This window comes from Triticum aestivum, chromosome 4D, assembly GCF_018294505.1.
Source record: "Triticum aestivum cultivar Chinese Spring chromosome 4D, IWGSC CS RefSeq v2.1, whole genome shotgun sequence".
Lineage (NCBI taxonomy): Eukaryota > Viridiplantae > Streptophyta > Magnoliopsida > Poales > Poaceae > Triticum > Triticum aestivum.
The window spans coordinates 515,254,917-515,267,238 of NC_057805.1; the positions used below are offsets into that span (position 1 = coordinate 515,254,917).

A 12,322-nucleotide genomic window follows, 5' to 3' on the forward strand; every position below is an offset into this window, starting at 1 on the left:
TTTTATTTATTTATTTTCCTTTTCCTGCTACGTTTCTTCTTTCTTTAAAAAAAAAAAACGGTCACGCTTACATTTTTTTTTTCAAAATTTCAAACGGTTCATTATTTCCAAATTTTGTTCAACAGTGAGTCACGACAAAGCACTTGACTAAGTTGTTTATGTTTTGACGAAACACCACACGACTGAGTTGTTATTTATCAGTCCAACAAAATACTTTTTATTTTTTGATTGACGAAACACTGAAGACGGAGTTGTTTATCCATTATTAATACCAAACTGCACATGCATGACAGTCATCGTGGTATAAACAATTCCTTTGTGGAGTAGTTAGGAATCTTACGGACCCATCGTCGTGAAACCAAACAAAACATAGCGCTGCGTCAGCAAGAGTCGCCATCGATCGATCGGCATGGCTATTGGAGACGGCGAGCCGGTGCTACAGTTCAAGAGCGTATGCGTGGTCGGGGGCGGCATGGCCGGCTTGGCGGTGGCGCGCGAGCTGCGGCGGGAGGGTCACACGGTCACGGTCATGGAGCAGAGCGGCGACGTTGGCGGGCAGTGGCTGTACGACCGCAGGACGGACGTCGAGGATCCGATGGGCGCCGTGGCGCCGGTGCGCGTGCCTAGCAGCATATACGCGTGCCTCCGCCTCATCAGCCCACGAGAGGTCATGGGCTGCTCCGACTTCCAGTTCCTGCCTCGGGAGGGCGCCGGCCGTGACCCGCGCCGCTATCCCGGCCACCGCGAGCTGCACTGCTACCTTCGTGACTTCTGCCACGTGTTTGGCATCATGGAAACCGTCAGGCTCAACACCCGGGTCCTGCGCGTCGCCCCCGCGGCGATGTCGATGTCGACCACAACGCGCCGGTGGGCGGTGAGGTCCGTGCGGCGCCTCGGTGGCACCGAAGATGATGATGGTGCGCTGGAGGACGAGGAGGTGTTCGACGCTGTTGTGGTGGCTACCGGCAACTACGCGCAGCCGATGCTGCCGAACGACATCCAGGGCATGGACGAATGGAGGCGCCGGCAGCTGCACAGCCACTCGTACAGGACGCCGGAGCCGTTTCATGGCGAGGCCGTGGTGGTGGTCGGGTGCGGGGCCAGCGGCAAGGACATCGCGCTAGACCTCGGCCGCGTCGCGAGGGAGGCGCACCTCGCCGCCAGCTCTGAGGCCGAGGCCACCACGCCGGCCATGTCGAGGATGCTGGCGAACCACGGCGACGTCCTGCGCCTCCACCCGCGGGTACGCCAGCTACGCGCGGACGGGCAGGTGGAGTTCGCCGACGGCTCCTCCGTCGTGGCCGACACGGTCATATACTGCACGGGGTATGCCTACTCGTTCCCGTTCCTGGACACGGGCGGGGCGGTCACCGTGAGCGACGGCGGCTATGTGGTCGGCCCGCTGTTCGAGCACGTGTTCACGCCGTCCCTGGCGCCGTCGCTCTCCTTCGTGGGCGTGCCGAGGAAGGTCCTGATCCCGTGGTTCTTCGAGGTGCAGGCGCGGTGGGTCGCGCAGGTGCTGTCCGGCCGCCACGCGCTGCCGTCAGAGGAACAGATGCTGCGGTCTGTGGAGGAGCAGCTGCGCGCCAGGGAGGCCGCCGGCGTACCCAGGAAGCACACGCACAACATTGCCAGCGTCGAACCTCGAGATATGTACGAGTTCGGGGGGAAGTACTGCGACTTCACGCCGACGGAGGAGTGGAAGAAGGAGCTGATCCTGTCCAGCAACGCGAGCATGGACGATGACGTCGAGACCTTCCGCAACCGCGCCGACGGCGACAGCGAGAACGTCCGGAAGGGTCGGCAGGGATGGCTCGGCGGCTTAGTTGCTCAAGCTCAAGAAGAAACTGCGGTTAAAACTGAATTCTGAGCAGAGCAGAGGTTAAAATATTCCCTCGATGTTATCATATGGCATCCAATTTGTATCCTGTAGGAGTGTTATCATATGGGTTAAAACTGCATGTGTCTTCAAACCGTGAGTAAGCTTCAACAACCAGAGGCAAATGGGTTATCATATGGCAGGCAGCACCCTTTGGAGGGAAATGTTTTAGTTCTTGACAAATCAGAAGAGATGGAGTCATACATTTTGCAAACTATTGTCATTCCATGCGTATAGTGGCAGCAATTTCAAACAATCTCACCATAAATACGAGCATGCGTGCTCAGTGTTCCGGCCTCCGCGCCATGTAACTTCTGCTCGCGCTCTTTTCGCCGTTGAACCTTATAACTTCCCGCGTTTGTATGGCCTGAGCATTTCCGTGATGTGTGTAAGGTTGACTTGGTTGGTACGCTGCCTATGTTGTGGGCTTTATTAATTTAAAGCCGGACACTCCTAGTGTCTTTGTTCTAAAAAAATATACGAGCATTGTGCAGACTAGCGAGGAAGCCTACTCTGATAGTAGGTCTCCCAAACTAGATTAACCCATGGAATGTTGTGAAACTTACGAACCATTTTTTGAAACAGTCCATCATTGTGAGTTTCAAGATTTTAAATTCCTAGGCCCCTTTGAGTCTTGGTCCTACATATAAAAGATCCCATGCAGCAAGTGGTGGGTTCATCTCTCCACAAACAGTACCTCATATAAATATATAATTATCACATTACAAAATGTCCATATATGCAGTTGAGCAACACATCACAAAGGTGGGAAGGGATGAAAGCGCTGCATTAACCACCAAACATCCTGCCATCATAAGTTAAAAACTGAGGAATGCGCTATGCCTTTGTGGATCCTCTCAATAAGTGGCATAAAGAAGTCCATTCTATGTTTTGATAGGCAGAGGGTCAGTCCCAAATATGTGAATGGAAAAGAGCCCACTTGGTAGCTTAGGACTTGAGAAAGATTCTGCAGAATGTCAACTCACACATTTAATGGGCATCATGCTGGATTTTCGATGATTAACTATAAGGCGAGAGGAAGAAATTAATGTGTCACAAGTTGCTTCAAATGAGTGAATCCCAGGGAGCTAACTTTTTCTATAGTCAGACTATCATCTGCATATTGAAGAATTGGAAACTCGGGGCACGATTGACCGACGAGAGGTCGTTGATGTAGTCCAGCATGCATGACATTATTCAGGATAGTTTGCAAGAAATCAGTTGTTGAGACAAAGAGCAAAAGGAATACTGGATCCTCTTGTCTTACTCCCCTCCCGCATTTTAACTGAGGACCAGACACCCCATCAAGGAGAACAGAAGATGTGGCTGAAGATAAGATCTGTTTGACCCAGCAACACCGTTTAGGGCCAAATCCCTTCTGTTTCAAAATAACACGAATCATTTGATGTTCAATTTTAGCAAAGTCTTTCTAAAAATCCAATTTTTTTAAAAAAATGCTTCTTTTGACCTATGACTTAAGGAAGCCATTAGTGTGAAGCAGTTTATTTTTAGAACGAAGATGCCAGCCGCATCCGGCTTTAAATTAATAAAGCCAGGAACAGCAGAATACCAAGGTAACACATTCACGTACAATGCGGAATATCGGGGTCCCAAACTGAAATGACAAGTAGCGAACAGACCCGAGCACACAGGTTCAACATAGATCAGAGCACGCAGGCTCAAACAAGACCCAAAATAAGCTGCTCCCCTAAGCAGACGTCGGCGATGCACGGGCGATGCTGTTGATGTTGCGTAGATGATGCATCGCTATCTCCAAACCCTCAGAGTCCCGACGCTTCCCCAACGGGCTGCAAGAAGATTGTACATTTAAAGATCACATCAACTAGGTGGGATGGAAATGAACCCTCAATAGTAATTTTTGTTGCGGATATGCCATAGCGACCACAACAGCGCCCCAACGCAAGTCCACATAACTATATTAGCTTGGCCTCGAAGGGAGCCAAGGCAAGCGAGGATATCGGCACCCGAGCGGGGTGAAGCAGTTCCAGAATGACCTTTACTAATCTATCTATTAGCCAATAACTATGTAATCAACTTGATTATGCAGCTTATTCACAATATTTGCCCCATCCTTCTTGGGAATCGAAGTGATGAAAGAAATATTGATGCTCTTAATTGACATGGATCTCCTGAGGTGATCATAACAATCTTTTTAGTTTATCTGCCAACGTTTTTTTTATGAATTCAGCGTTGAAACCACCAGCCCTTGGATATTTATTGGAAGATACGTCCAAAATCACAACATCAATTTTGGCTTCTATTAAGGCCCTGTTCGGAGTACCACAACTCCACTCCTGGAGCTGCTCGAATTACAGTTGAAAATCGTGGAGCACCTATTTCCTGGCTTTTGTAGCTCCCGGAAGTTCGCGGAGCCGGTGGAATTCCAAACAGGGTCTAAAAGCCATCACCTTCAGCGTCTACGGGAGTTGTTATTGGTTTTGCTTGACCTTGAGCAGCAGCACCCAAGCGCCATTCCTGCAGGCCCTTCTGCACGTTCTCGCTGTCATTGGAGAGGTCACGGAAGGTCTCCACGTCGTCCATCATGCTCACGACGCTGGACACCATGAGCTCCTTCTTCCACTCCTCGAGCGGTGTGAAGTCACAATACTTCTCCCCAAACTCGAATATTGTGTGAGGTTCAATGCTACCGATGTTGTGCGTGAGCTTCCTTGGCACACCGGCGGCCTCCCTGGCGCGGAGGTGCTCCTCTACGGACCGTAGCATCTCCTCCTCCGGCGGCAGCTCGCGGCGGCCGGACAACACCTGCGCGACCCACCGCGCCTGCACCTCCAAGAACCATGGGATCGGGATCTTCCTCGGCACGCCCACGAAGGAGAGCGACGGCGCCAGGGACGGCGGGAACACGTGCTCGAACAGCGGCCCCACGACGTAGCCGTCGTCGCTCACGGTGACCGCGCCGCCCGTGTCCAGGAACGGGAACGAGTAGGCGTACCCCGTGCAGTAGATGACCGTGTCGGCCACGACAGAGGAGCCGTCCGCGAACTCCACGCGCCCGTCCGCATGTAGCTGGCGTATCCGCGGGTGCAGGCGCAAGACGTCGCCGTGGTTGGCCAGCATCCTCAAAATGGCCGGCGTGGCGTCCTCGGAGCTGGCGGCGAGGTGCACCTCCCTGGCGACGTGGCAGAGGTCCAAAGCAATGTCCTTGCCACTGTCCCCGCCCCCTACCACCACCATGGCCTCGCCGCGGAACGGCTCCGGCGTCCTGTACGAGTGGCTGTGCAGCTGCCGGCGCCTCTATTCCCCCATGCCCTGGATGCCGCTCGGGAGCATCGGTTGCGCGTAGTGGCCGGTAGCCACCACCACGGCGTCGAACACCTCCTCATCCTCCTGCGCATCATCATCATCATCCGTGCCGTGGAGACGCCGCACGGACCTCACCGCCCACCTGCGTGTTGCCTTGGACGTCGACATGGCCGTGAGGGCGACACGCAGGACCCGGGTGTTGAGCCTGACGGCGTCCATGAGTCCGAACGCGTCACAGAAGTCCTGGAGGTAGCAGTGCATCTCGCGGTGGCCAGGGAAGCGACGCGGGTCGCGGCCGGCGCCTTGGCTGGGCAGGAACTGGAAGTCAGAAAAGCCGATGGCCTCCCGCGGGCTGATGAGGCGGAGGCAGGCGTAGATGCTGCTGGGCACGCGTACCGGCACCGCGGCGCCGAGCGGGTCCTCGACGTCGGTCCGCGGGTCGTACAGCCACTGGCCGCCGACGTCGCTGCTCTGCTCCATGACCGCGACGGCGTGACCCTCCCGCCGCAGCTCGCGCGCCGCCGCTAGGCCGGCCATGCCACCACCAACCACGCACACGCTCTTTGACTGTAGCACCGGCTCGCCGTCTCCAGCGGCCATGCCGGTGGATGGATGGTGGCTCTCGTTGACGCTTGGCTTAGCAAGGCTTGAGTAGATAAGTACAAACTACGTACTCCATACAGTAGTAGTATATGCCACGATTGATGGATGCATGTGAACTGATATGTTGGTTAGCTAAGAAGAACTATAAAAAATTACATCGATCGTGGCACAAAAAATGGCATCGATCGGTGCATGTGCAGTTTGGCAGAGTGTGAACTGATGTTAGTTTAGTCGTGTTGTGTCAAACATCTTAGTCCTGCTGTGCTTCGTCACAAAAATAAACAATTTAGTCTTGTTGTGTTTCGTCAAAAAAATAACTTAATTAAGTACTGATCTGCGTGGCACAAGCATGCATCCAGCGAAAGATGTGGAAAATTAGATCAATGGAAAGATGTGGCCCAAAAGAAAGGGTATGTGGACGCGGCGTACGTATCTCGCGAGCACAAATGAACCCGGATGAACAATGAATTCACAAAAAAATGGTAAGAAAAATCAGAAAAATCTCTTTTCTTTTGTGGCAAACAACTTTGAATGTTTTGAATGCTCGCAAAGTTTCATGAAGGAATACCATTTGTGTAAGCCATGGAGAAAAAAAATCGATGTACCTTAGAACCTATTTTCAAAAGCATTTTGGAGCACTGGTTTTTTTCCATGAATTCCGTCGATGACATTCCACGATGAAACTTGCTTGCACTCGAAAAATTAAACAATTTTTGCCACAAATAAAATTCATTTTTTTTAATTTACTGTTCACAGCAGGTGGTATATGTGCTCGTGATATGTGTCTTTCTCTTGTCACCGGAATCAGTAGTTGTATTTCTTCATTGAATTTGCTCTTGCAACAATATAGACTAGGGTAAATCCCTTTAATTTTATTTACATTTTGATAAAATGACGCACCTTTCCTGGGACATTGATCTAGTGACACACCTTTCTTTTGATTTCATTACATGACACATCTTTGATGGATAGCTCGATGAAATGGCACAAATTGAGTTTTTTCTCCTTTTCCAGGTATGAGCTCGCACTTCACACTATTTTAGGACTATTTTCCCCTCACCTTGATTCACTTCTTGACTTTCCCATGGTCGGTCAAAATGGCACACAGGAGGCCGAGCTCGATGCTAGGACACAATACACTGGTCAATTTTGGTCCACTCAATGTTGCCAACTATCACCTGAGCGTCAACAAGGCCATTGGTGTGGTTGGTGAGACCGAGGTTGTGGAAGGTGATGTTCAAGTGGGTTTGCCAGATCAGAATGTTTGCTTCCTTGAAGTTAAGGATAACATGGGCATGTGATATGATGCTGATGAGTTTGATGGAAGAGATAGTGGGGTGCATGACGGCGCTGGCGACAACAGCAAAAGGATTGGTGCCGCCAGAGAGGGAGGACGCGCCAGAGTGAGACATGGTGGGGGGGGGGGATAGAGAGGTTGCGGAAGGGGGTTTAGGGTCAATCAAAGAGAAAACCAGTAGATTCGACAACAGGGAATGAGGCATACCAAGGCAGTCGTGGGGGAGCTGGCGGCGCAGGGTGGAAGGAAATCAGGAATCAGCGAGGCAGCGATGAGCAATTCCACTACAGTTCTGCCTCATCTATGGTCTTGCCTCGAGCTCGGCCTCGTGAGTGTTGGTTCGTTCGACCACCGAAAAGGATCGAACGAACCAATCGAAAAGTGAATAGAATCAAGGGCAAAATCTTCCTAAAAAAATATGACGCATGGGTCCATACGTGGAAAAGGAGAAAAAACCTAAATTTGTGTCATTTCATTTGGCTATCCATCAAATGTGTGTAATCTAATCAAATCAAAAGAAAGGGGTGCCAATAGATCAAAGCCCCAGGAAAGGCGTGTCATTTTATCAAATTGCATGTCCTAATACAAGATGCTTGCTAAAATGAAAATGTTTTTTCAAGGATAGGTACAATTGTCCATTATGCATCATTTATGGGATTGTGATTTTTCTTGGGCTGCTCGGACACCCTCATCCCTGGAAAGAGGAGGGAACTTCTGTTTATAAATATACCATGTTTGCTTTGGATGCTCTACCTTTTTCTATTGGCATGGGGATTGCTATTTTGGCTGTTAAACCTTGGGATTCAGATAAATTGAAACAATTTCAGGCGCACCAATCAATCCATTCAAGCCTGGAGACATGCTATTAATGTGGGTTAGGATATTCTTGCTCATAGAATTCAGAACAAACATGTTGTTTGCTTCCATGAGTGGCTTTCTGTAAACTTGTAATATGTTTTGCATGTTTCCTAGAGCTTGTATTGGTTGAGTGTTTGCTCAACCTTGGATAGGTTTTTCTTATTTTGCTCGCCTTTTTTTGCACCATACTCATATACCTTGTTTGTAATGAAAATATACATCGTAAAAAATTGTTTCACGATTCAATATTAAAAAAAATCACGAAGTGGCCAATTTTGTCCTACAATTGCCATGTCTCAGGCTCCAATGGGGGCGGAAGTATTTCCAATGGATTTGTTCAAATTGATAGTGAGAAAACAAATGACCCTTGGTCTCTAGTGTGCGTTGTCCACAGATGACAAAGTTTTAGCCAGGGATGAAGGTTTGTTCTCTTTAGTATAATCTCTAGTGTTGAGTCTATTGTGCCACAAAAAACTTTATTATTACTCTGACAACATGTTTTCCCAAATCCTTTACACTGTTGGCATAGGTGGCTGATCTCCAATCTATAAACTATATACTTGCGATACACTAAAATGTAACTGCGAGCCATCGAAGCGACATACATCTGGCTTCAGAAGGGGAGAACCCATCTCTCAAGACATGCATAAGGTTGGATTGAAAAAAAAGCTTCCTCTGAGAGGGTAAATGGAAATTGCCATGGAGATCCTGGGAAGAGAGCATGGCTCTTACTAACCGGTGATTGTCCAAAGAGAAAGAGTGCAAGTGGCTAAGCCTGGCTAAAAATATCCACTATCCAGTGCTCATGCGTGAAGATAGTAGCATCCATAGAGTTGGTAGAGCTAGTACCATGTGTCTTATAGGTATTTAGGAGATTCACCAATCTTTGCTCCAAAAAGAGTAATCGGGCACAATTGATCGGGGCATGTCAAGCTAATAGTAGAATTATCAACTAATTTTAATCCAAGGGATGTCATATTTGTTCACTTTGAGGCAAACATGATGTATTCGAACGAGGGGAACTTATACACCGAGTTTGTAGATTTTTCTTCGTCGGATGACGAAGATGAGATGAAACAACAGCAGTAAGGAGGATTCTTGAGGAAACAAAGCACGGAGGAACATGTTCTCTACTTCACAGGGTCAAAGAAAGGCACATCGAATGTTGAATTGACATCCGACACGAGGGCACAATGACCTCTACGAGGACTACTTTGCTCCGAACGGCGACCATTGTTCTTACGCATCGTGGAAGTTGACAGGGCCTATGATGTTTACTTTAAGCTGAAAAAGGATGCCATTAGCTGCATTTGGTTCCGTGGTCTCCATAAGTGCATGACTGCTATAAGGATGCTTGCGCATGGCACAGCTGCAGATCAGTGGGATGACTACCTCCGGATGTCTAAGAGCGCATGCTTGGATGTCATGTTTAGATTTGCTACTGCAACGGTCAAGGTGTTTGGACCGGAGTACTTTTTTTTGTGATGTGGACCGAGTACTTGGGAGAACCAAATGTCAAAGAAACAACAAGGTTGATGGCACTTAGAGAATCAAGAGGGTTTCCAGGTATGCTTGGATCCCTGGATTGCATGCACTAGAAATGAAAGAACTTCCTGCTCAACAAGTGTAGTAGAAGGTTCGTCATATAAAGTCCACCATCATTCTTGAACCAGTTCTCCAGGGTCTGGAGTTTTCAACGGATGGATGAACATGTCTGGCTTGCAGAGTAGAATCCGGCGGCGTTTGAGCAATTTCTCCAAATGCATCTTCAGATTTGCAGCAAAAAAGGGAGGGCATGGTTGATCATATTGAGTTATTGATGCATTGTGGCATTTATCTTCAATTATATTTAATATCCAGAGTATAAGAAAAGGGAGGGCATGGTTGGATGCCCGCCCCCGACCTGATGTCTGCGGACACGCCTGTGCCCGTCGACGGAAAATTTGGGAGCGTCCGTTTGATCATCCACGTTGGAGATGTCCTAATTAATAGCTCCAAATCCTCATAGTGGAAGTATCAAAATTGCCACCATGGTATTGCCAGATAAGTGGGTCTTCATTTGGCAACATGGTCTGCGCCTAATCCTGCCTTTTTGATGGCCTGGTAGCCCTAATCCTCGTGCCCCAATCTTCATGGTGGAAGCATCAAAAATTTCCCCCAGCGCGGTAGCACATACATGGGCCTTCATTTGGCAACATGATCTGCACCATATCAGAACAGGCTGAACATGCATTGTGCATGTACGGCAGTGTGTGAGACAGCTCAATCCATCTGATGAAAGTTTCGACACAAGGTATTCGTGCGTGCGTATTTTTGAAGTCTGGAGTTTTTCTTGCTTTTGGGCGTGGTTTAGGTCTGGAGGTGTTAGTTTGTAAAAAAGATCAAATGGTTTCTTTATACGAAATCGAAGAGGGAGGCCTTTACTAATAGAAAAAACAAGATTTTTTTGCAGGATTTTTTTATACAAGTTTAATGAGCAGCAGCCAGGAAGCAACCTGCCCGCCGCCGATCGTCATCGTCATCTTGTTCCAACACACGATGGAGTACTTGCGTACCATATGCATGGTGTGGACGCACTTACGCACTGAGCTGCACTCGGCTATAGTGCCCAAAATTTTCAAATGCTAGGCTAACAGTAGTGATAAAAGATGTGTCCCTCTGGTGTGATAGTCCTCTCGATCGTCCCGTTGAAAGCAACAGACTTACTAGTTTGTAGAGTATGTCATGTTTTCAGCTAGGCTAAAGCTATAGTCTCTCGTCTCTCATGGACGACGGAGGTAGCCTACCTATTGCTGAGCCATACTCGCCTAGCAGTGGGGGACGGCGAGGCCGCAGGAGACGAGGGTCTCGCGCGCGTGGGGGCTCCTGATGTAGGCGCCGAGGGAGGGGTCCTTGGCGTACTGGCAGAAGCACGCCTGCTGCGCGCGCAGGTTGGCGCAGCACGCGCCGCTCGGCTTGGCGCCGGTGGTGATCGCCGGCATGCACACCGTCAGCTGCCCCACCTCGCACGCTGCGAGCGCCCCGCCCGGCGCCGCCATGACCAGTGCCAGCATCAGAGTGTTGCAATGGTGGGTATTTATAGGCGGCCACGCACGGTCCCAGACTCCGAGCTCGATAGCTGGCAACCTTAGTAGCTAATTAATAACCCACCTTCCGCGAGCCGGCTAGTTACTGAACTGCAGTAGTTCGGCATGACTAGGGTCAGGCTGGTTGTAATGGTTGTATCATAGCTAGCATCATACATGCCAACTAGACAATTTTGATGAGGTGTCATAGCATTAAATGAAGAAAGAGAGGATGGAGTATCATATCATGATACTGTATCATAATAAATGATATGTTACTTTTTGTTGAAGTTGCCAGCCTTCTTATCTACCAAGTATTTGAGGTAGTTCCACTACCAGTGACCGTTCCCCTTGCAATATAAGCACTTAGTCTCGGGTTTGGGTTCAACCTTGGGTTTCTTCATTGGAGCGGCAACTGTCTTGCCATTCATGAAGTTTCCCTTCTTGCCCTCGCCCTTCTTGAAATCAGTGGTCTTGTTAACCATCAACACTTGATGCTCCTTCTTGATTTCTACTTCCGCGGCCTACGACGAACTGCTCCGGAATCATCTCCATCCTTTGCATGTTATAGTTCATCACGAAGTTCTAGTAGCTTGGTGATAGCGACTGGAGAACTTTGTCAACCACTCTCTTATCTGGAAGATTAACTCCCACTTGATTCAAGCGATTGAAGTACCCAGACATTCCGAGCACATGCTCACTGGCTGAGCTATTCTCCTCCATCTTGTAGGCAAAGATCTTGTCAGAGGTCTCAAACCTCTCAACACGGGCATGAGCCTGAAATACCAATTTCGGCTCTTGGAACATCTCATATGTTCCATGGCGTTCAAAACGCCTTTGGAGCCCCGATTCTAAGCTGTAAAGCATGGCGCACTAAACTATCAAGTAGTCATCAGAACGTGTCTGCCAGATGTTCACAACATCCACAGACGACGCTAGAGGGGTTGGCACACCGAGCGGTGCATCAAGGACATAAGCCTTCTGTGTAGCAATGAGGACAATCCTCAAACTACGGCCCAAGTCCGCACAATTGCTCACAATATCTTTCAACTTAGTCTTTCTCTAGGAACGTATTATAACAGGGAGCTTAAACGCGAACTATTGATCTACAACATGATTTGCAAAGACAATTTAGACTATGTTCATGATAATTAAGTTCATCTAATCAATTTTTTTGATGAACTCCCACTTAGATAGACATCCCTCTAGTCATCTAAGTGATACATGATCCGAATCGGCTAGGCTGTGTCCGATCATCACGTGAGACGGACTAGTCATCAACGGTGAACATCTCCATGTTGATCGCATCTACCATACGACTCAGGTTCGACCTTT

General features: G+C 49.0%; 2 protein-coding genes and 1 pseudogene across 2 annotated transcripts; 1 reads left to right on the forward strand and 2 right to left on the reverse strand.

The window, feature by feature from the left end:
* The first annotated feature begins 379 nt into the window (after positions 1-379).
* Positions 380-1,873, forward strand: LOC123100794 (flavin-containing monooxygenase FMO GS-OX-like 8). Its single transcript, XM_044522671.1, has one exon. The coding sequence runs from the start codon at positions 410-412 to the stop codon at positions 1,868-1,870; it is 1,461 nt and encodes a 486-aa protein (XP_044378606.1). The 5' UTR covers positions 380-409; the 3' UTR covers positions 1,871-1,873.
* A 2,297-nt stretch (positions 1,874-4,170) lies between these two features.
* Positions 4,171-5,917, reverse strand: LOC123100795 (flavin-containing monooxygenase FMO GS-OX-like 9; annotated as a pseudogene).
* A 4,793-nt stretch (positions 5,918-10,710) lies between these two features.
* LOC123100796 (non-specific lipid-transfer protein 2G-like) lies at positions 10,711-10,972 on the reverse strand. Its single transcript, XM_044522673.1, has one exon. The coding sequence runs from the start codon at positions 10,958-10,960 to the stop codon at positions 10,730-10,732; it is 231 nt and encodes a 76-aa protein (XP_044378608.1). The 5' UTR covers positions 10,961-10,972; the 3' UTR covers positions 10,711-10,729.
* Between the last annotated feature and the right edge of the window lie 1,350 nt (positions 10,973-12,322).

What these genes read in the sequence shown, in the direction of transcription:
- LOC123100794 (XM_044522671.1), top strand. Translation starts at nt 410, where the DNA reads ATGGCTATTGGAGACGGCGAGCCGGTGCTACAGTTCAAGAGCGTATGC.
- LOC123100796 (XM_044522673.1), bottom strand. Translation starts at nt 10,960, where the DNA reads ATGGCGGCGCCGGGCGGGGCGCTCGCAGCGTGCGAGGTGGGGCAGCTG.